This window comes from Amblyraja radiata, chromosome 31 (genome assembly GCF_010909765.2).
Source record: "Amblyraja radiata isolate CabotCenter1 chromosome 31, sAmbRad1.1.pri, whole genome shotgun sequence".
NCBI lineage: Eukaryota > Metazoa > Chordata > Chondrichthyes > Rajiformes > Rajidae > Amblyraja > Amblyraja radiata.
Window position 1 is genome coordinate 19,278,150 of NC_045986.1, and position 24,677 is coordinate 19,302,826.

Genomic DNA, 24,677 nt, shown 5'->3' on the forward strand with positions numbered 1-24,677 from the left:
ATCACTTCTGACTGACTTCCATAATCTGGTTCAGTCAGTTACGAGAAAAAAATCCATCAACAGCTGCACAATTTATTTCTCCCTTTTGTTTAAATTAAGACTTCAAGGTTTGATTTGCTTTGCTTAGTGCATTCCAGTGAAAGTAAAGGAAGGAATTAACTCCCGAAGGGTAGGTGGAGATCATGCGGATTAAGTACATGTACCTGTTTCTATTTCCTGCCTAGCAACTGGGTTAAAACGGCACCACAGGGGGAAGGGAAAATAATAATGATTCAGATGTCAGTAGGGTTGGCCATGATTACCTAGGGCAAGGTCAGAGATCATGGTGGAAGAATGTCATTAAGATGGAAAGGATGCTGAAGAGATTTACCAGGATGCCACTTGGATACTAGGATGCTACTTGGGAGTTGTGGGCCTAAGTTAACGGGAGAGAGCTCTTTTCTTAATGCATGGGAAGCTGAGGAGTAACCTTATTGAACTGTACAAATGCAAGACAGGCAGGGATAAAGTGAACACGCAGTCTTTTTCCCCGGGTATAGGATTCCAAAATTACAGGACATAGGCTAAGGTGAGAAGGGAAAGATTTAAGGACCTCAAGGGCAAGTTTTTCCACAGAAGAGAGTTTATATCTGAAAAGATCTGCCAGAGGAAGCTATTAGAAGAGGATACAACACCAACTAAAAGTCATTTGGGCAGATATATGGATAAGAAGATTGATTTAGAGGGCTATGGGCCAAATGCAGGCATGTGGGACTGGCTTTGGGCCGTCGGGCCCATTTCCATGTTCCATAGCTCTATGACTCTATGGGAAAGGTAGCAATTGGTAGGATAGATGGGGACGGGAGATGCATGCCCTTCAACAACTTTCATTGCCCGTAAGCTGGGTTGCCTTTTATAGGAAGATTTCCCTGAGCTTTGGCATACCCACATGACAGCTGTAAAATATCATTGGAACTCCCTTGTATACCATATAACCAAAACTTCAAGATGTTAATAGAGTTTCAAATTGTTCATTATGGCACATTTGGTCCCAGAAATTTGCTGCTGCTTTATGTTGAGTTCAGAGGCCGCGTTCTCCCTTGTTATATTCATTCGTCTTTAAAAAGTCTTAGTGTTCACATCTTCATTCCGTATTCTCAATGAAAAGTAAAATACCAGAAACCGGATAGTATCTAGTTGCTTTCCATTTGAGATCCTGCTCTGAGAAAGAAATAGAGAAGCTAATTAAAAACTGGCAATTTGGAAAGCATGTTGTTCTTACCCATGATGGTCAGCTTCCTTGGCCGTTGTTTAGATGTTATCACCTGAAGGGAAGGAGCAATTGATTGAATCCGGATGATCGGCTGATTCGGATCATAGGTACCTGGTACAGCCAATTCTAAATCACGACACATCAGTAGTTTAGGTGACACATACTGGAGTTCCAGGGAGGTGAGCTAGATGGAAATATGAAGTGCAGATCATTTCAATGATCAATAAGTAATTATATAATTAAATGCGTGCAATGGGTTCTTTCCCCCATCATAAAGTTTTATGCTTGCGCCTTATCGTAAAAGTACCGGAACTATCAATTGTCTGGCAGTGTTTACGCAGGCTACAACAGGGCTCTGTTCCAGAGAACTGTTCCTAACGCGAGCAGTACGCAAGTAGGAAATGCGGCCTCCACCATTAATTTAATTTAAAAAATATGCTAACCAAGGCCAATGTGAAGTTAAACCAGGGTGGTTTACTGAATCAAAAAGGGTGCAGAGTGGTTTACAAGGAATGCACCTTAAACCTACGCCCTTCAGTTTAATACTTCCCTACCCTGGAGAAATGACTGTGTCTATTCATCTTCTCTCCACACCCTTATGATGTTATATGCCTCTGCAAGATCATCCCTCAGCCTCCCCAGCTCCAGGCAACATTGTCCTAACCATCCTTGTAACTCAAATCCTCCCGTCCCTGTAACATCCTTGTGAATCCTTTTTGCACCCTTTCCAGTTTAATGCCACTTTCAGCCTTCTTGTTGCGATTTCATTAGAATCATGGACTGTTTTTATTGCCCATGACATTGGCAAAAACATAAATAAAAGGCCAATTCTTCAGTGAACAATCGCAAAGTTACCATACTTTTGAAAGTTGTCTGAATATTGATCTATGAAACCTGCTGTTACATTTGACGTCATTCGATTACTACAACGCACTAATTTTCTGGTTCAATTCACAGCCATTCCTGAGGTGTAAATACCCTTTAGCATGCACAGGTGCTCAACAAATGTCACTGCAACAAATATGTTTACAAGTCATGCTTCGTACAAGAACACAAAGGTAGTATTTTTTCTTAGAAACCAGAACCCACCTGGGGCAGCTGTTTTGAAATGCGTCGGAACACGTGATAGTACAGGTCCCACGCTTGAGTGAGGTCTTTGACATTTCCAGACCTCATGTACTTTCTACACCATTCCTGAGCCTCCATTAAATCCCTGCCGTATGCCTGTCGAAACAAGCATCGTCAGTTTAGTCAGATACATGGCAATTAAAACAATACTCAACCAACAATGGTTCGAGGGTGGCTCAGTGGCACAGCAGTAGAGTTGCTGCCTCTCAATGCCAGAGATCCGTGTTTAATCCTGACTGCAGCTGCTGTCTGTACGGAGTTTATATGTTCTTCCTGCGACCGTGTGGGTTTTCTCCAGGTGCTTCAGTTTCCTCCCACGTTTCAAATACATGCAGGTTTGTGGGTTAATTGATTGCTGTAAATTGTCCCTAGTGTGTTTATAGAACTAGTGTGCGGGGATCGCTAGTTGGTTCGCACTTGGTGGGCCGAAGGGTCTGTTTCCATGTAGTATCTCTAAAACTAAAAACTAAAACTAAGAATGGATATTTTTGCTAAACATCTTCATTTACAATAAAGCCTTCTGTCCCTTAGAGGTACTCCAGGTGTAAATAAAATAATAGCTTTATAGTTATTCAGATATTTACGATGGAAAAGATTTCCATTAATTACGTCTTTTTTGAAAGTTTAAAAAAATACTGAGTAATAGAATCATAGAGTGACACTATGTGGAAACAGGCCCTTCAGCCCAACTTGCCCACACTGGCCAACAGGTCCCAGCTACACTAGTCCCACCTGCCCACATTTGGTCCATATCCTTCCAAACCTGTTATCCATGTATCCACTTGTTCATTGAACTGCAGAGGATATTTTGAACATATAAGAGCATCATTTCAAAGTGCAACTGGAATGTTGTGCTATACTAGAAAATGTTCAGCATTGTCAAAGGACATTATGAGAACAGAATGAAACAGCATTCATTCATTAAATGGAATGAAAAGCAAAGAACTGTAGATACTTGAAATCTGAAATAAAAAGAGAAAATTGTGGAAGTACTTGGGAGGTTAAGTTGCCAGAGATCTGAAATAAAATCAGAAAATGCCAAAAACATTCAGTAAGTCAGGCCATGTTGGTGGAAAGAGAAACAGAATTAATGTTTAAAGTTCAAATATCTCTGAAACTATTCTTAACTTTCATGTATCAAAAAAGTAACATTTTATATTTAAATTGGAACAATTCTTGTAGACTTTCCTTCAACTCATGCACAGCCCCATGTTAAGGCAGGAACGGGGTACTGATTGCGAATGATCAACCATGATCACATTGAATTGCTGGCTCTAAGGGCAGAATGGCCTACTCCTGCACCTATTGTCTATTCCAAATAATTTAAAAGAATTAACTTTTTTTTAAAAACAAGTTAACATATACTCCACTAGATGGCAGGTTACCCAGGCTAAATGTAAAGAGGTTGCTCCCTAAACTACAACTGGCTCACAGCTTTCTTGCTTTGGAAACATTTTATGGTACTTGCATTGCATTTTGCACACAGAATGCCATCATGCATGTACTTATGTATTCTTTCATTATTTAAAAAGCACAATTTCTCTTTTTCTAATAAAACTGTTCAGTGAACTATTGTAACTTTGTCGGCTCCAGAAACGTGACAACTCTTGTGTGCTACCCAGGTGAGGTCTGCTGTATGATTTTACTGGGTTGTATGCAAAACAAAGCATTTCACTGTACCTAGGTACACGTGCCAAGACAGAAAGAATCCTTCTACCCTTGCTAATCAAGGAAGTTAAAGTATGAGTATTTAAAGTTACACACAGTTAATATTTAATGGTTTTGAATAATGTACCCAAAATGCAGAAATGACTTGCATTTGTTTAACAAAATATAATAACTTTAAAAAGGATAGTGGAATAGATGCTGAGGAATGTTTTTGCCTCTTCCTGTTGGAGTGGGAGAAAGCTGAATGATTTGTACTTCAACCTGCAGGAGGCGACGTGTCCACATACACGACACGCCTCTCTGCAATGCTGTTGATCGGAGAATTTGGAACAGAACAGTAACGGAACTCGAAGTCCAGTACATATTGCTCAACAAAGTAGTCCAGTTATAGTTTGGCCAGTACCTGGTTGAAGGAGGTTTCCTTGAGGGTTTGTGGACCCCGTTCCATCATGGCATGCAAAGGCTCAAGAACGGCAAACATTCCTTTAACATTTCTCTCTCCAAAGTAAAGTCTCGATGCTTCCTCCAAGCCTTCATGCCACATTTCATGCCACAGAATGGCAACTCGAATAAGTTCCTCACTCACCTGAAATACAAAACAAGTAGTTTTTCAAACGCTGCTGGTGCTGCACAGGTACAAATACCATCAGTGGAATCAATCATATTTAAAACTAGTAAATAATGTATGTTGGAGAATTGCATGGTATTCATCTTTAGGCACATATCCTGTACAGAAATTTATAAAACTTCACGAACATACAAGGACATAAGAATCAAGAACCCTACAAGGTCATTTGCCACTCATCCACGCCATAGCCGAGCTTCTATCTTTAGTTATAGTTTTAGAGATACAGCGCGAAAACAGGCCCTTCGGCCCACCGAGTCTGCACCGACCAGTGATCCCCGCACATTAACACTACTCTGCCCACACTAGGGACAATTTTACACTTATACCAAGCCAATTAACCTACAAACCTGCACGTCTTTGGAATGTTGGAGGAAACCAAAAATTTCTGAGAAAACCCATGTAGGGTGAATGTACAAACTCCGTACAGACAGCACCCGTGGTCGGGATCGACCCCGGGTTTCTGGCACTGCAAGCGCTGTAAGGCAGCAACTCTACCGCTGCACCACCGTGCCTACCGCACATCACATCGCAACACCACTTTCCCTCATCATCCCAATGTCTCGCAATTTCCTGAATATGCAGAAATCTATCAGACTATTTTGAAGATCGTGTCTACACAACCTCCGGAATAAAATATCCCCAAAGATTTACCACGTTGTGTGTGAAGTTTTGTGGTGTGCTGGTCCTAAATAGCCTGTTCCTCATACTAGAACTGTGACCCCTGCTTTTAGACTCCTTGGCCAAGGGAAACATCCACTCTACATTCAGCCGGTCAAAACATGTACAAATTTTGTTACTCTTATTCTTCAAAATCCCAGAGAACACAAGCATAGTCTAATCAATTTACAAATAATAAATCCACTCTATTGAATCTTTACTGCACTCTTTTTTATGGGATGAGTATCCTTTCTATGTAACTGTGCATAATATTCGAGATGCAGTCTCACCAATGTGTTATTTAGTTGCAGTAAAATATACCCAATTATTGAACATTAGTTTCTGTAAATTATTTCTTAGCAGGAAATTAATTTAGTATATTATGTACTGCCAAAAAGCCTTTTTTTGTCGTATCAGTTTTTGGACAAGGCTTCTTCTACAAATAACAATATCATAGCTGTACGGTGGTGCACCGGTAGAGTTGCTGCCTTACAGCACCAGAGATCCGGATTCGATCCTGACTACAGATGCTGTCTGTGTGGAGTTTGTACGTTCTCTGTGTGACCCGTATGGGTTTTCTCCAGGTACTCCGGTTTCTTCCTACATTCCCAAGACGTGCAGGTTTGTAGGTTAATTGGCCACTGTGCAGTCCCTTGCGTGTAGGATGGAACCAGTGTATGGAGTGAGGACTTGGTGGGCTGAAGGGCCTGTTTCTATGCCGTATCTCTAAACTAATATTGTTCTGTCAATTTAAAATTGGCCTTATGGACCTGAACTTAACATGTAATAAAAACATGTTTTTCTTTGCTCGGATCTTGGGACATTTGATCAATTACAGAAAACACCGAATAATTCATAATATATTACAAACATTTCAAAGACAGCACAGAGACGTCCAATTACAATGAAAATTAATTAAAGATGCCAGAGCCTTAAGGATACTACAGGAAAAATAAAATACATTAGTACTGCTCATCAAAACATAACATTCTAAAGCGATATGTAGTAGTAAAGAAAAACCTTGATGTACCACCTTTTTGGCTTTGATATGCTCCCTTGAGTTTTAAAAAAAGAACTTGTGCACAATTTACCAATTTTGTGAAACTGTCTTTGAAAGGCAATGAAGGAAAGCAAACACAAATAGATTTTCACTCTGAAATGCCACTGATTAGGTTGCAGGATCCGCTCACCATCATAGCCTGTTGCACAAGCGTGTTGCAATGCTCACACATGTTCTTCAGGATCTTGTTGGCAGCACTGTGTCGAGCAGGTGTAGTGGACTTGGATGCCACGGTAAGTGGGTAAATTAATGCCTACGGTTTCAGAAAAGGACACATCATTAAATGCACCAAGTTAAAATGTAAAGAGGAAAATTGTAACCTTCACACAATGCGGCACATGCTAGAAAGAGGCAGGGAATGATTCTCATTTGGTTTGGGGTTAATGTAAAAACATATAAAAACAGAATGATCTTTTCCATTGATAAGGAGTTAAGAGTGCAAATCCCTGTTGCTAATTGATCATGCATAAGTCTGGAGAAGGGTCTCGACCCGAAACATCACCTATTCCTTCGCTCCATAGATCCTGCCTCACCCGCTGCGTTTCTCCAGCATTTTTGTCTACCTATGAATTGAGGAGATGTTTTTACAACTTCAAGACAAAAGGCCCGGGTGGGCGACACAGTGGGGCTGCTATAGAGTCGCCGTGCCAGAGACCAGGGTTCGATCCTGACGACGGGTGCTGTCTGCATGGAGTTTGTACTTTCTCCCTGTGACCTGTTTGGGATTTCCCCGGGTGCTCCGGTTTCCTCCCACACTCCAGAGACGTACAAGTTTGTAGGTTAATTGGCTTTGGTAAAAAAGATTGTAAATTATCCCCGGTGTGCATAGGTAGGATAGTGTTAATGTGCGGGCGATCGCTGGTTGGTGCGGACACTGTGGGCCGAAGGGAAAGTTTCCGTGCTGTATCTCTCAACTAAACCAAACAAAACAAAATTAATGTGCAGGAAAGAAATGCAGATGCTGGTTTACACCAAAGAGAGACACAAAATGCTGGAGTAACTCAGCAGGACAGGCAGCATGTCTGGAGAGAAAGAATGGGTGACGTTTCGGGTCGAGACCCTTCTTCAGATGGATAGTGTGAAACTGGTTAGTGAATTTCTTCACGGACATTAGCCTTTGAGCAAGGCTAATGATGCATATAAATAGACAATCATAAATATATAAACCTGGATTTTAGTTTATAATGTGTTAACTATATTGTTAAGATGCACGAGGTGCACTGACAATAATATAGTTTACTATTTTTAAATACCATTTGCTATCGGACACATTTAATGAAATGTCCGTAGACGGCCATGGGCAGATGTTGTTTGGAAAGGAAATAACAGTTTCTTTGATTACCTGGGGATGGTATCTGCCAATGTCTGTCAGGAGTTGATGTATAAGTCGCCCCACTAATGCACGGGGAGTGTCAATCCTTGCAATGAGCTGGGGAATTACCTATAGAAAGTTATAAAGGTACAAAAAAAAAAATGAGTAAGATATAAAGATTTGTAACTTCATTACAAACACAATTTCCCTCCTCCATCCTTGCCCACCTTTAATTCCCTCTTCCGAAGTTGCCTTCTGCTACTGGGATGCAGCTAGTGAGTGTACTGGAAAACCTGGTAACGCCAGAAATGAGTTGCTGACTTCAATCAAAATATATTTGGGCACTTTCCAGCAGAATAATCAATGCAGAGAATTAAATGCAAAACCTTAATATGATTTATTTTATATCATGATATATAAGGACGGCATGGTGGTGCAGCGGTCAAGTTGCTGCCTTACAGCGCCAGAGACCCGGATTTGATCCTGACTATGAGTGATGCCTGTATGGAGTTTGTCAGTGACCTGCGTGGGTTTTTTCCAGGTGCTCTGGCTTCCTCCCACACTCCAAAGAGGTACAGGTTTGTAGGCTAATTGGTTTGGTGAAATTGTAAATTGTCTCTAGTGCGAGCAGGATATTGTTAGTGTGCTGGGATTGCGGTCGGCGCGTGTTCGGTGAGCTGAGAGGCCTGTTTCCGTGCTGTATCTCTGAACTAAACAAAAAAATAATCTAGTACTATATGGTTCCTCTGTCCATGACATCATTAAGTTTTGGTGGTGCTACTCTGAATTGTGAATTCCCATACGCAACCCATACTCAAAGCCTGGATGGTGCAGTGCAGAAATCCTACAGCTCTGGTACTGGCAGACATTCATATGAAAATCACCATTACTGATACAAAGCACCCACCCTATTCCCCTCCAAAAAAATGTAAGTTTGCTCTTCTGTGTGATGTATCATATTTCATTATTGATACCCATCTTCCTGCATGTTTTATTTGTCACAGGGATTAGGTTGTGCAGCTGGATGATAGCAGTGTGTGCACTTGCAAATGCCGAACAAGTAAAAAGAAAATAATCAGATTAAAATGACAATTTAATTAAGTTTGTTTCATCAACAGATCACAAGTGCTGGGCCAGCAGGTTGTGCAAAGTGAAGGATATGTTGGCGTTTCCAATGGAAACACATTTATATTCCTCGGGTGTTATTGGATTGGGCTGGGCATTTATAACATTTTCATTCTCGGCCACAAAAAACTATGCGCACTTATAAAGTGAAGTGTTATTTTACTGAGGTACAAGTTGATGAAAGCAATGTATCCCACTGCCAGCGTCATAAACGTCTTGTGTACCTGTAGCCAGGTATCAATCTGAATCGTTTTGATCCCCTCAACCAGTGCTTCGTTTACATCAGGCCAATGTCCATAATCAAACCACAGAGTTAGAACTCTATAAAAAGGAAGAGATGTTAATTGCAGCTGAAATGCATTACTTTGTAAACTTACCACCAGATACAATTAAAGGGACAACTGCTAAAAGGTGGAATTATGCTGCAGAACATTTATTTTGACCAGCACGAACATAATGAGTTGAATGTCCTCCTGTGTCATAAATGTTACAATTCTATGACCATTTGTTGTGAAGAGGTAGCGCATTATATTAATGGTCAGCCTTTAGATTTTAGGCTCAAACCCAGTAGATTTGTGGGAAGAAAGTTTTCTCTGCTGACTGTAGAGGGGGTAGTTGAGGCAGGTACGATCCCAACATTCAAAAGACATTTGGACAGGTACATGGACACATGGGTCGTCTTGGGTGATGTGGGGAAGTTGGCCGAAGGGCCTGTTTCCATGCGATATGGCTCTTTCGATAGACACAAAATGTTGTAGTAACTCAGCGGGCCAGGCAGCATCTCTAGAGAATGCTCCAGAGAATTTCTCCAGGGATGTAGCCTGATATACAGGGTTACTCCAGCATTTTGTGTCTATCTGGTGTAAACTAGCATCTGCAGTTCCTTCTTACACATTGTATGACTCTATGACTGTCTCCAAAATGTAAGACTCTATGAAACTGGCACAAAATACATTTAGATAATATCAAAATCCAGAAACTATTGAGGATGGTAACATAAAGCAAAATTGCACACTGACAGTGTCATTTGGAAGATCACAGAGGATACATTGGTATATTGCTACAATAATTAATTTCTAAACAATCTTATGCATATTATTTAAAATATTGACAATCAAATCATCTCAAACCTGCTTGAACTCCAACATTTGTTCTTTTTTTAAATTTTTTTTAATCATCTTACAAATGTTTATTCATGCCACCACGATTTACCAGATAATATAACCAGCATGACTGGGCATCATTACCCAGCCCCACATTTATTGCCTTTCCTATTGCCATTGAAACAAGTGGTTTGTGCAGAGGATAGTTAAGGTCCAATTAAATGATTTGAGTCTGGGATTGCATATGAGGCAAGGCCTGGAGATGTTCTTCCCCAAAGCACATTGTTTCATAGTCATCGGTGTTGATATTATATTTAAGAAGGAACTGCAGATGCTGGAAAATGGAAGGTAGACAAAAATGCTGGAGAAATTTAGCGGGTGAGGTAGCAGTGTTGATATTTTGTTTTATCCTGTATTTTGGTAAAGGAATTAAGTAATCCATCTGCCTTAAACAAAGCAGTGTACATTAGCAACACACAAAATAATACATCTTTAAAATTCCAATTTAGAAATGTGTTTACAATGGTAAAACTTCTTTATAAATGGTTAAAGTCAATTACATTTAGAGAATCGATGAACTGTTCTCAACTGAACTATTGGGAGGTCACTAGGTCTCATAAAACCTTGAACTTTAAATGTTAAAACAGAAAGCAGGAAAAAAGGCGATCATTCTAAACTATAGAGTGGAATATTGGAGTTTCAAAGAACAAGCGAACTGCTAAAATCTCTGATACATAGAGACACAACAAAATCTATAGATGATGGAATATTAAGCAAAACACAGAGTGCTGGAGAAACTCAGTGGGTCAGGCTACATCTGGGGAGGGAATGGACAGGCAATGTTTTAGATCGGGACCGATCTTCAGACTCTTCAAATGCTCCTTCTTCTCTGATACAAGGCTCCATTATACAATACCTCCAGCATGGATGGCCAGCTCTCTCCAATTACTCTCATTTACGACAGGAAAAGTATATGCACTCCTGAACTTGGACAGGTTTCAAAGTTTCACAATATTATTCCTATTTCAGCACGATCAGCTATGAAAAGTCCAGTGAATGTATCTTCAACTAAACATGGAACATATGCTCACCTGGTGTCAGCACAAAGTGTTTTTCTAGCAAGATAATCAAACTCATGTTTGTTTATCTAATCTTTGCAGTGATTTTTTAAAACTTCTTTGCAATGGAGAAAAGTACTGAAATAATTTTTGTAAACTATATGGCCAAAGACTCATTTGCAAGATTCGGTCAAGCTGTTGAAAACTTGTTAAAGGAACTGACAGCTTGGAATGGTTTCTATCAACGGTGCAGGCAACAACTGTAAGATGTGGGCAAATCATATGAGAACAAAGGGTTTCTGTGGGGAACAAAGGGTCCTAATTGTACTGATGTTGTAAATGAATTATGAAGATTTGTTATGGGTGTTAATGACAGTAATATCAACAACAAAAAAACCCCCAACAGATTTGAGATGCTCACTTGCAAATCAGATGTTTTATTTAGATTTATTCTGAATCTCAATATAAATTTGCAATTTAACAGTCCCAACATTACCTCTCCACTTTATGACCATTGAAACCCAGTCAGTCCTTTGGTACTTCACCAACTAACAATGTGTTATTTTATCTAGTCCAGATCATAACCAAAAGCCTAATTCTTTTCTCATCCAATGTTCATCTTCACTTACAGTCCATTCAGACGACTAGTAGAGACAAGGAGAAATTTGTTTAACCGCCTTTTAACCTTGCTAACCTTATGCTGCTATAACTGCTGTGCTGCTTGTTCGCTAATTTTGTTTGAGATTGCCTAGTTTGGATAGAACATAGGTGTAACCTACAGCCTATATCACCGGGATGAGATTATAAGAGAAAACCTGAAATGTCTCTTTTCAATTATCCTTCAGTTCTGATAGTTGCTCATAAGCAACTTGCTGAAAAATAATTATACAGTTACACTAAAAATTTAAAAAATGGAAGGGAGAACAAACACAAGAGTAGAATACGGATAAAAGTTGAGGTTATACTTCAAAAGTATGTGATTCCAACACTTTGCATTTGAAAATCTTTGTTGAAAGTCTCTGTTCTGCGTTTCACAGTCGCATTTTAACACATATGCTGCAACATCCTACCTGAGTGTATCCTGCAAGTTGTTTCCTCTTGAGAGGGCAATGGAGCGGAAGAAACCCTGGACAGCAGGCACTGTGTACAGCAGCAATGTTTTTGATAGCTCCTATACGAATGCATAGAGAATATTTACAGTACACTAAGTACCAGCTAATAGGCATAAATATCGCCAAATAGAGGAAAAATACGCCATTGCAATGTTCAAATGATAATATTTAAATTCTCCACACTATAATAGCTTCCATCCATCTTATACCAAAATAATTATTTACAAGCAAAACACAAAGTGATAAGAGGAACTCAGCGGGTCGGGCAGCATCCCATGCTCTAGGCAGCTAGAGCTCACATCTATCCTACGGTGTGTAAAGAAAAACACCTTGCAAATCTCCTTTCCCCCCCCCCCTTTTTACCTCAATTATGCCCTCGAGCACTGGGAGTCTCCACATTCTTCCTGTAATGGGGCAATCAGAACCGGACGCAATACTCAAAATGTAACAAAAGCTAAGTTATAGATCTGCAAGATGACTTCCCAACTTTTATACCAAACGCCCCGTCTGTTAAAGGCAAGTATGCTGTACACTTTATTTACCAAAATCTAGGAATTGCAGATGCTGGTTTACAAAAAAAAGATACAAAGTGCTGGAGTAATTCAGCAGGAGTAATTTACCTCATTGACTTTCTTCTGTATCGGTGACAGTACAGGGCTGTTTTCATTGCTGTCGCCCTCACTCTCACTATTACTGGCCTCGCTCGTGACACTGGCTCCGCTGGCGTGCCTAATCTTCTTCTTCTTGTCGCGTGTTTGGTTCTGATGCTTGTAATGAAGAACAGCTTCAAAATTCATCACTGCCCAGGCATGCCATGCCTAAAGATGAAGAACAGTAGGAATGACCCTTTGAATTCTTAAAAAATAATCAACAATCCATATGCAATTTGGCCCCTTTGAGATCAAGGTATATGTACGTAAGCTGAGTGTGGAGACACAGTGGTTAATACTATTGGCTTATGGCTGTAGATTTCCTGGTTCGATCCTCCTGTGAAATGTAGCTATTCCACCACACCACTGCCCACCGCCCCCCCCTTCCCCCAACCCACCCACACCCGGTGCCCTGGTTTCAGAAATCTTTTGGTCGGATAATTGGTGTCTGTAAATTACTCATCAGTGTAAACAAATGTCAAAAAAAAACCAAAGGGCTAATGAGAGAGAACATGTCACAGGGCCACAAAAGCAAATGTTGGGTCAAGGGGGTTTGATCATTTGCTCTGATGGGAGCCAGTGTTGATTTAATGGGCTGAAGAGCCTCTTGTGTAGCTTAGGAAAAGTAATAAAAAAACATCCTTTCTCATAACCTTCTCCCCTCCTCTACCACTCCCACTATGAACTCACACCCTGAGTATCAGAGTCTGGCAGGGCTCCTCAACTCTTCAACTCCAATCCAAGGAACATTCTACTGTGAGATTAGATGACCAATGTCAAAAGTTGCTTTATCAATGCCCATACCAGACATTCACATGTCCTCGCCTTTTAGCAGGGGTCTATTGGCAATGGCTGGAAGAAAGCGAAACGGTTTTACAGCTCCCAGCTCAGGGCACAGGGAAAACTGATGACAGAAAAGTATGATTTAAAACTTTCACAGCAAGAATGTGCATGCAGGTGGTACACATTATACAAAAGGTGATCTAATTATTCCATCGGCTCACAAAGCAAAATGCTTAAGGCTAGGTTTGAGCTCACCTTGTACCAGTTTCGGTCATGCTCTGTGGCAGCACTGTAATACTGAAGGACCTTGGGAATTGTGCTCTCATTAATTCCCTGCAAGTTTAGCTGCCATTCTCCCAGCTTCAAGAAACACCTGCAAACAAACAGTTGCTATTTACTATGAATTTTACTATTAAAATATAATAAATCTGGGAGTATTTATTTTAAATCTGACTTCATAGCATTTATTTTTTTGCCTCCATTTCATTCACTCCATTGACAGCTATGAGAAAACGTTCATTAGTTCATGAGTTCATGTTTTCGGAGCAGAATTAGGCCATTTGGCCCATCAAGTCTAATCCGCCATGCAATCATGGCAGATCTATCCCTCCCTCACAACCCCATTCTCCTGCCTTCTCCCCATAACACAACACCTAAACCCCTATTACTCTTAACCCTCAGAAATGAAATTCAAACAAACACTACAACTTCTAGCAATTTAAGCACAGGAGATGTAAAAGTAGATCACAAGAGCAGAGAATACATTTTTAACACATTTTTGAGCAGTGTTGTCAAGTAATACTGAGCTGAGAACCCAATACTGCTCTATTGTAGTCTATTGCTTCACAATGCCAGAAGATTTGCAAACTGAGTGTAGGGCTGGAATAAATGATTTTCACTACATTAGGTTTCTAATAGGCAATAGAATACTGAACAACAAAAAGATAAAAAGATAAATAAATAAATGGCTACAAAGTAAAGCAGGTTAGAGCATGTTCTCAACTTCTAGGTGAGCAGTCATTGAAAAAGCCAAAATGCAAACATTAATGACTCACATCACAGAGCATTTAAAATCTTCCAATTAAAGCACAGGGCTGCTTTAAACACTTTTAATTTAGAAAACTATTCAAGAAATTCCAAGACTAAATTATGCTTTGGATTCAGAGTTACAGGTGTGTGGCGGGCACCAGGTGCAGATATATAGAAAAGTTATTCTCCTCAAAGCACTAAATCCCATTACATGAAAACTAGGTAATCCCATCAATTTGACTGGCACGCAACTCGTGAATGGAGAGACATTTGATAACTATTAACAAAAGGGAGAAAATATGACTAGCATGTGTTGTCTCACTGTAAATCAATTCCTATAATCTGCTGGGCAGGTTTTAGGTTTTATGATTGTAACATATACCAAAGTAGTGAAAAACTTTGTTCCACGTGCCAGCCAATCAAATAAGATAATACGATACATACAGGGTCTTGGTGAGACCACACCTGGAGTATTGCGTACAGTTTTGGTCTCCAAATCTGAGGAAGGATATTATTGCCATAGAGGGAGTGCAGAGAAGGTTCACCAGACTGATTCCTGGGATGTCAGGACTGTCTTATGAAGAAAGACTGGATAGACTTGGTTTATACTCTCTAGAATTTAGGAGATTGAGAGGGGATCTTATAGAAACTTACAAAATTCTTAAGGGGTTGGACAGGCTAGATGCAGGAAGATTGCTCCCGATGTTGGGGAAGTCCAGGACAAGGGGTCACAGCTTAAGGATAAGGGGGAAATCCTTTAAAACCGAGATGAGAAGAACTTTTTTCACACAGAGAGTGGTGAATCTCTGGAACTCCCTGCCACAGAGGGTAGTCGAGGCCAGTTAATTGGCTATATTTAAGAGGGAGTTAGATGTGGCCCTTGTGGCTAAGGGGATCAGAGGGTATGGAGAGAAGGCAGGTACGGGATACTGATCATATTGAATGGCGGTGCAGGCTCGAAGGGCCGAATGGCCTACTCCTGCACCTAATTTCTATGTTTCTATGTTTCTATAAATACAATCGGGCCAAACTCAAGTAGGATAGGTAGAATGAAGGGAATGACGCAGAGTACAGAATATAGTTCTCAGCACGGTAATGCACCAGTTCCATACACAAAGTTCAATGTCCATAATGGGATAGTGAATTGGACAGTATCGCAGCTTATAGAAGGACTGTTCAGAAGCCCGATATCAGAGGGGAAGAAGCTGTTCCCGAGTCTGGTGGTGCGTGTCTTCAAGCTTCTGTATCTTCTACCCGATAGGGGCAGGGAGGAGAGGGAGTGACCGGGATGAAGCAAGTCTTTGATTACATTGGCTACCTTTCTGAGGCAGCATGAAGTGTAGTTGAAGTCAATGGTGGGGAGTCTGGTCTGCGTGATGAACTGGGCTACATCCACATCTCTGCGATTTCTTGGGCAGCCCCGTTCTCAAACCAAAATGTAATGCAACCTGACAGTATGGTGGATGTTGGCAAGAATCATTGGAGACACGTTGCATCTGTTTGTTGGATGACGGTTAAGATAGGAACCGCAATACTCCAACCACAGACTAAAGAATATCTTGTGGCTAATAGGTTAAATTGTGCCATGTTTTGGGCAGAGGTTTCAATCTGTGGTACCACGTTTTTACATTTGTACAGTGCAGCACAGATGTCCAGAACATGCCAGAGGTCAGATGCAGATCCTGCCACTGGATCTGGTAATTTCAGATTTACTCAGCTGCCAGGCACTTCATATCTGGCCCCTCAGGTTTATCAAGCTCTTGCTCATTCCTAAGCCACAAAATGCTGGAATATCTCAGTGGGTCAGGCAGCATCAATGGAGAAAATGGATAGGTGACGTGTCGGGTCAGGACACTTCTTTAGACCCAAAATGTAACCTATCCATTTCCTCCAGAGATGCTGCCTGACCCGCTGAGTTATTCGAGCATTTTGTGTCTTTCTTTGGTATGACACCAGCATCTGCAGTTCCTTTTTATTACATCTTATAACATCTTTATTATTTGGATGGAGCCAGTGACTCTGATGTTGAAGATAAATTAAATGGTTTGCCGTTTTTCATTATTTCAAATTAACAGTGCATTTTAACAATTTGCTCCAGAAATTGTGTGCTCTTAAATTTGAAATAATGTTTAATTCTTTAAATTACTAAAATTAGTTTTGACTTACTTTTAAATATCTCTGGTTATTCAAAACATTTAGAGTTGAAATGACATTCATGAGCTGAGAAGCTATTAACCATCTGAGGGTGGGGCAGGTTAACAGTGTTTTGAAGCCGCTCTGTTTCATGGGACTGTAACAACACCAAGTGCCATTAAATAATGTGGGTCTGTAGTGCCTGTTGCCGGTTAGTGTGGCTTCAGGATGAATACACAATCAGGCTCAATGTGTTGGATTCAAAGGCTGTCTGCAGTTAGAATTGTAAAACTATCTGGATAATCTCTTTCCTGGGCTAAACAAGTAAACAAACAAACGGAGCATCATTCAACAATGCTAACCTCCAACCCAAGGTAAATCCCAGTCAACATCAAAGATCCTGGATCTTTGGTCAGCATTGTGCTGCTTGACCTCAGGTACTAAGATAAATGTGAATGAGTGGGTACGTTGGATTAAATTTATTTTTAAATGCAGGTGTTGGAAAGTCGAAACAAACCAGGAAATGTTAGAAATCACTCAGAGGTCAGCCAGCATCTGTGGAGAAATAATTAATGAGCGCAACAAGGTAGTGCTAGACCTCTTTGCAAAAGTGCAGGAGGCCACAGGCAGACGGCCAGAGTGGGAGAGGGATGATGAATTAAAATGACAATTTCCTCACCATTAACAATTTAGTGAAGCTCAGTTTGCACATGCTTGCTGAGCTTAGGAGCATGATGAGCTCTGAACATACTCGTGGTACTGACTGCCACATGGGAAAATCTACCAACCTACCTCATTGCAGCCCTTGCAATTTTTTTAAATTGCACTTTCTCTAACGGTAACACGATAAGGCTGTAACACTAAATCCTGCACTCTGGTATTTTTCTCTTTGCACTACCTGTAGTACGGCTTGATTATACTCATGTTTTGCATGATTGGACTAGATTATATGCAAGTAAGTTTTTCACTGCACCTCGGTACACATGACAATAAGAACCAATATCAATATGGAATATGCTTGCAGAACTGCCCAACAACACATGTAAGCGGGCAACATTTTTGAAAACAGTTTGTGTACTTAAGAAATTAAAAAACTGTCTGATTCTATACTTGTAAACATTATATTTCTCTATAAAATTTCAGGATTCACTTCAAGTTTAAAATGTTGGTTCTTGAAGAAATAAGATACTTATTAAGTGATTGCGTGTGTAGACCGACCATTTCCATGCACAATGAAACTGGATAATTTCAGCTGCTGGTTATATGTAATTTCATATATTGGAAAATTAGCTGGAAAACGCAATTGATGACAATCAGCTATTTCACAGTCGGTTTCCACTGGCTGCGATCCAGGTTTTCATGAACTGGATCCATATGGAGGTACAATTAATAACATTTTTCTATTTTTTTTTAGCATGGTACTGCGAGATTTAGATAACGGAGCAAACAGAATTGATCTCTCAAAACACTCAACAACAATTACTTGAGTTTCTCCATTTCTAATCCAAGATACCAACTGTAGATCTTTCTTTTTAATTCATCTTACAAATTCAATAATTTTCCTGGTGGCATTGATGCTTTTTTTGCCCACACATTAAACTCCTGAAAAATGCTTAAATACCCTTGCACAATCTAAAGTACTGGAGGCAGTGTAATATATCACATAGGTTATATATAATAAGCATATTGGAAACATTCAGCAGAACAGGTAATACCCATCAATAGGATAACAGAGGCAAAGCTTTAATTCAAATGAAGGATCACAGATGTGAACAGAGAAATATTTAACATTGCAAGCCTGGACTAGTGAACTAAACTATGAACTGTCGTGGTTACACAAAGCACTTTGGGCAGTTTACAATAATATTGGGTTTGTTTAGTTTATTGAATTTTTTTTGTTCAATACATTATCGATGGGTGATGTGTTTACAGGTCTGTTGCGCTGCTGCAAGTAAGAATTTCTTAGTTCCATTTTCTGCATATTGACAAATACTCTTGACTCATGAATATTTGTAATATTTGTTGATTTCTAGCATCCAGTTTGGTTTAGAGACCCCAAACTAGGGACAATTTACAATTTTACTAAGCCAATTAACCTATAAACCTGTACATCTTTTCACGGGGAGTATAAACTCTGAATATGATGAAAATCAGAATGCACAGATAAGCGTGTTTTCTTTTTAAACGCAAATTTTCGAACAATTATGTCACAGTCCTGTTTAATGGTGGATGTGGCAAGATCTTGTCAGGTTGATCCACAACTTCAGATCTACAATGGCTGTGCACCGATAGCTCAGACACATAAAGGCTCCAAAAACATGACATGCAATTACCATGGCATGAAACTAGCCAGCCAGAAACCAAATTAATGCTGTTGGCTTTACTCTGAATCCTATTTATGTTGTTAAACTACCAGTTTGTCTTAATTGAAAGTGCTCTCACTTCCTTTAAGTAGTTAGGGTTACAGGTCGTAATCATGTAATCCCTAGTCTAGGCGGACATTTCAGTGAAGTACTGACACAGTGATGCATCATCGGAAACCATGGCCTTTTTGAGAGGGATGTCAACCCCATTTGCCACTATTAATCTGCTGTAATATTATTTTAACAACTTCTTTACAGCAATTTAATTATAATGGGGTCAGGTGTTAGATGGACACAATGTGTTTATAATGTGAAATGTTTTGATTAGGTGACAATGAATAACATTTCTTCTTCTAATGGAACATGCTGTCCAGTAGGGAAATCAAGCAGCACAATTTTACACAACCAACTGCACCACATGACACACACTGCCTGAAACGGCTGTGGATATTAAGCTATAGGACGATGCTGATGAATGAAAAGCACTCCTTCCAAAGATACAAACAAGTACTGTGGAATTTTTTATATCCAATAATTAGCCTACGTTGAACTGGCCCAGGCGTTGGGTGTGAAAGTGCACAGCACCCGACTCAGGACCAGCCTCATCCCCTCTGTAATCATACTTCTGAATAGTCCTTCCATTAGCTAGGCTAATGCCCGATTCATTGCTACCCTATTGTGGACATTGGACCTTGCCCATGGAACTGATATGCTTCAATGCTGAGAACTACATTTTGCAGTCCGTATCTTCTCCCTTGCTCTATCTATTGTACATCAGTTTGACTTGATTGTATTTATGCAGAGTATTATCTGATCTGTTTGGATAGCATGCAAAACAAAGCTTGTCACTGAACCTCAGTACACGTTTATAATAATAGGCGTAAACCTAAACTGCGTCGTGTGTCAGTTCACAAAGGATTTACATTTGTGAGGTTTTTTTATGAACAGAATCATTTGGCAGCATATCACAGGGCAAAGTAATTACATATTAGACTTACCAATAAGGCTGAAATTTATATGAGATTCAAAACCATTACCTTCAGTGTATAATTTAAGATTACTACATCAAAGGACTTCTATAAACATGAATTGTATTTGGTTGACTTTAAATTACTAGTCAACTCATGCATATTCATACTACTTTATAATAATAAAATATATTAGCCTGGACTTTGTCACATTGTCTATCTTCTATAAACTTTTTAGAAAAGTCTCGTGTTTCTGGAGTGCTTTGCTCATTAAAGGTAGCCTGCAGTTGTTCACCAGAGTTGTTTCTACACAGAGAAAAGGCTAATGTAGGAATTTTAAAATAAAAAAATTATATTCTCCCCATATATACGCCGTACGATTGGCAGCCTCGCCAACGTCCTGTTTGTTTTTTCAACTTTTTTTGTTATTTTTAGTGTATTTTGAAAGTTTGTTTTAATGTTCTTTGGTTTGTTTTATGTGCAGGAGGGGGTTGGGGGGAAACTTTTCCAATCTCTTACCCTGCCGGAGATGCAATTACTTTCCGGGTTATATCTCCGGTTGCTCTGCGGCCTAACATCTTGGAACTGGAGGCCTCGCTCGGGACTGACTTTGAGTCCCCCCATGAGGCATGGACTTACCAACGGAGCCGATCCTTTGCCTGGGATCGCTCCAACAGTAGCCTGCGGACTTTACCATGGAGAGCTTGCAGTCTCGGGAGAGACCGTGGATGTCGGGAGCTCCAACGACGCAAAGGTTCGACAAGCCCCGACCCAGGGTCTGATCGCTCGGCGTGGGGGAGCTGAGATTCCCCCTAATGCAGGAGTGATCGCCCCGACGCAAAGTGCCCGAACGTCGCCGGCTACGGGATTAAGATTGTTCCGTTAACGGAAGGCTCAAGGCCCTCGACCGTGGGAGGACAAAGAAGGGAAGAGATTGAACTTATTTTTCGCCTTCCATCACAGTGAGGAATGTGGAGGAGTCACTGTGGTGGATGTTTATGTTAAAATGTAATTTGTGTGTTCTGCTACTTTTTATTTGTATGACTGACTTGGCAAATGAAATTCCTCGTATGTTGCAAAACATACTTGGCTAATAAAGTATTATTGTATTTTAGAATTGTTGTATTGTATATAACAAATGACATTTTGAAGCAAATTGTTTTATTTGAAGCATTTTGTGGGGTTTTGCCATGGTGTTAATATAAATGGTGTCGTTCTTCCTTTCAAATAGTGCAGGAAACAGAAAAACCTAATTAAATCAAGGTTTGGTCTCCTGTCATTCATTTGAGGCAATTATTCTGCAATGATATATTGCATGACTTATTCAGAACAAAACATACAATGCATGAAATAGATCTCCTTTAGAATAAATATTTAAGAAATTAAAATTCACGAATACACATACAATAGGATACAAATATAATTTTTAAAACGTGCATTATTACAACCATCTCATGCTTTACTACCTTGTTCTTGACACCAAAGTGGATAACCTCACATTTATCCACATTATTATACTCCATCTGCCCACTCACCCAACTTATCCAAGTCACCCTGCACTCATTGCATCCTCCTCGCAGCTCACACTGCCACCCAGCTTTGTGTCATCCGCAAACTTGGAGATGTTACATTTAATTCCTTCATCCAAATTATCAATATATATTGTAAATAACTGGGGTCCCAGCACTGAGCCTTGCGGAACTCACTAGACACTGTGAGCCATCTTTCCGAGTGTTTTTTAGATGGTGTGATAGTATCTGCCAAAGATCCTATAGCGGAGCTATAGGATCTTTGGTATCTGCCTCAACTCCCTCCTCTAGCTGCTCGTTCCATATCCAAACCACCTTTGTCTTTGTTATTGCTATTCGAAAATTAACGAATGAAAAATTAAAACAAAAATGTGGATGAAAAATCTGCAATAAAAAATGAAAATGCTGGAAACACTACAGCAGAGAGAACCACCTTCTGCAAGAAATATTAACTCTGCTTCTTGTTCCACTTATTTCATGCCTCCATTTGCTATCAGCAGTTGCACGCAGGAGCACAGAGATCCTGTACGCTCTCCAAAGTGGATGGAATTCAGAACCAATCTGCCAAACATTTCACCTTCACAAAGGCTTCTACGGTAACAATAAGGAACAGATGGTGAAATGATTTTCAGAAAGTTGAATACGTAGGGCTTGAAAAATGCTCACATTTGTTTGGGCGTGCTCAACAACAACAAAAAATGGGGTTGCATTAAATACAGCTCTAGGGGCTCCAAAGATTAAATGTGATTGAATGCAAACTTACCAGCTTGCAGTTTGTTGGCTGTGGTGAAGGTGCAGACTATTCCACACGTGTGCTTTATAAAATAAAAGAACAATTACAAAAAGCAAGCTGTTAGAATACAGTAATGTCCTGACCTTGCCATGAGCTTGTGGAGTTCCTGTTTGTGTTGCTGGTCCTCGGCAGCAATGGCGTGCTGAGCCTGCTGCTGCATGTTCTGGACAAAGTGTTGCATGTGTTGGAAGGCTTCAATCTGAAATACAAGACAATCAATCAATGTTAAAAAAGAGAGTTAAGATTTGCAAAAAGAAAAAACTGTTTTGCCATTATCCAAAAAACTGTTTTGCCATTACACATAGGGTGACTATGTATAAACACAGCTATAATTTCTACATGGTGAAACCAAAATGTGTAAAAATACCCTTTAATAAAATCTGACAATGTGCACTTTAACCACATGCGATTTTCTTCTATTACAAATCTCAAATTGTGGAGTACAGAGGCAAATAAATAAATGATGGGTCTTTGTCCCAAACATTATGGAGGGCAATGCATGTCTCTCGTGATTTAATATAGTTTTTATGCTCTTGATAAAGCAATTGAAATATGTCCAAGCTCTTCTTGTAACCAATCCTTGTAACCCCCTAATCCAGTTAGCATTCTGGTAAACCTCTTCTGCACCTCCTCCATGGCCTCCACACCCTTCCTGTTATGGAGCTGTTTGCTTATTCCAAGTGCAAGGCTATCCAAGTTCCTCAGGTCATAAGAAAACACAGAAGAGCATTTGTCCGTCCTTAACGTGTTCACTCAGAATTACCAAATTGCCCATCACAGTAGCCTGTTCCCCCTTAAATAGTACCAGTCGAGGCCTTATTAAATCAGTGCAAATAAGTTTCTAAGATCATTTTAAAAAATTGCTCATCTTCCACTAACCCCTCACCTTTTTGCCTCAGCACACTTTAAGATATGGTCCTTCCCCAGCCTAGTCGTCCTCTTGTTCCACTGTTCACATCCTTGTATCCCTTCGTTATAGCCTCTTCCTCAGCCAAGAACAGGCACTTATGAGCTCCACCTTTCCTTGGTCATCTGTTGCCGGCCCTGCTTTGTTCTGGCCTTTTCATATCTCCAGTTCCCTCCTATCTACTTTCAGTTTCAAGAAGGGTTCCGACCCGAAAAGTCATCATCCTTTTTTTACAGAGATGTTGCCTGAGCCGTTGAGTTACTCCCAGCACTTTGTGTCTATCTTGCTTTAATGTTATATCTCTTTGCTTGCAAACCTCTCTACGAGAGAGGGAGAGGGAGAGGGAGAGGGACGGGAGAGGGAGAGAGAGTCCGGGCTTGCCTCGGGTTGATGTGTATTGAGACAATGACCGGTGCCGTTGAAATGTGTCTACCAATTGTTAAGAGAGACAGGCTTAGACTCGTTGTGTAGTGATGTGTATTGACAGACATGGCAGACATATTTGTAATATGATTAAGTGACACACTGTATAAAAACACTGTGCAAAACTTTGTTCATTGAAGTGGTAGTGCGGGGAAGTCAAGTGTCTGTGTTGCTTCTTGACTGGTGTATCCCTGTCACTTCCGCCGGCAGATGATCAGTAAAGCTTGAGTTGGTTTACCTAACGTTTTTGTGAATTGTCTGTTTATTAAGTAGTGAACCTTATCATATTCTTGTCAAGAAATTGCCGAGCGACAGTTGTTGACAATACAACCCTTAAAGTTAGTATGGTTGACATCAGTAAAATGTGGTCAAGCTGCTGCTACAAAGGTCAGATTTCAGGACAAAGTGGTTTACGGCTATAAACAAGATATTTTAAACTATCTTGTCGCATCCAACAGCTGTCTTCCTTCTGCTGGTTAACTCACAGATTATAAGTATTGCAAACAAGCAAAGGTGATGCATTGACATTTTGCAATTTGAGATTAATTTATGTCATCATTATTGTAATTATTCCCGATCCATATTTTAATTGGGTTACACCCTTTGGTTAAGTAGAGCGTCGTAAAATGGCTTTAAGTATCTGCTGCTCATTTACAACTCTAATTTACAGGTTTAATTTACTGAATTGGTTTTAACTGCAAAAGAAGGAATGGAAAAGAAAAATAACATCTAGGCAATTTGCTGAAGCTATTTAAGTGCTATATATTAACCTATGTATATTATTCACTTCAAGGAAACGGAACTGACCTGTTGTTCCTGTTCATTGTTCAACATAATTAAAACAAATGCACAAAGCATCCTGGTTTAACTAGCATTTATTAAACAATGCTATCATCCCATGCTATCCACATTCTTCCCAATGTTACTTGGGTTTCCATGATAGTGGCACATTGTAGTTCAAGAAATTCTCGAAAGAGACTGAAGGCAAGTGATCAT

General features: G+C 40.0%; 1 protein-coding gene across 1 annotated transcript in view; it reads right to left on the reverse strand.

The window, feature by feature from the left end:
• The window catches only part of mtor (mechanistic target of rapamycin kinase), a 190,030-nt gene that overhangs the window by 15,608 nt on the left and 149,745 nt on the right, over positions 1 to 24,677 (reverse strand). Inside the window, exons 37-46 of the mRNA XM_033048008.1 lie at positions 22,435 to 22,550; positions 13,792 to 13,909; positions 12,724 to 12,921; positions 12,062 to 12,162; positions 9,055 to 9,151; positions 7,736 to 7,834; positions 6,524 to 6,646; positions 4,452 to 4,634; positions 2,342 to 2,476; positions 1,262 to 1,436 (exon numbers count right to left, since the gene is read on the reverse strand). Of these exons, the coding sequence (XP_032903899.1) occupies positions 1,262 to 1,436; positions 2,342 to 2,476; positions 4,452 to 4,634; positions 6,524 to 6,646; positions 7,736 to 7,834; positions 9,055 to 9,151; positions 12,062 to 12,162; positions 12,724 to 12,921; positions 13,792 to 13,909; positions 22,435 to 22,550 (1,345 nt within the window). The remainder of the gene's footprint in view (positions 1 to 1,261; positions 1,437 to 2,341; positions 2,477 to 4,451; positions 4,635 to 6,523; positions 6,647 to 7,735; positions 7,835 to 9,054; positions 9,152 to 12,061; positions 12,163 to 12,723; positions 12,922 to 13,791; positions 13,910 to 22,434; positions 22,551 to 24,677) is intronic.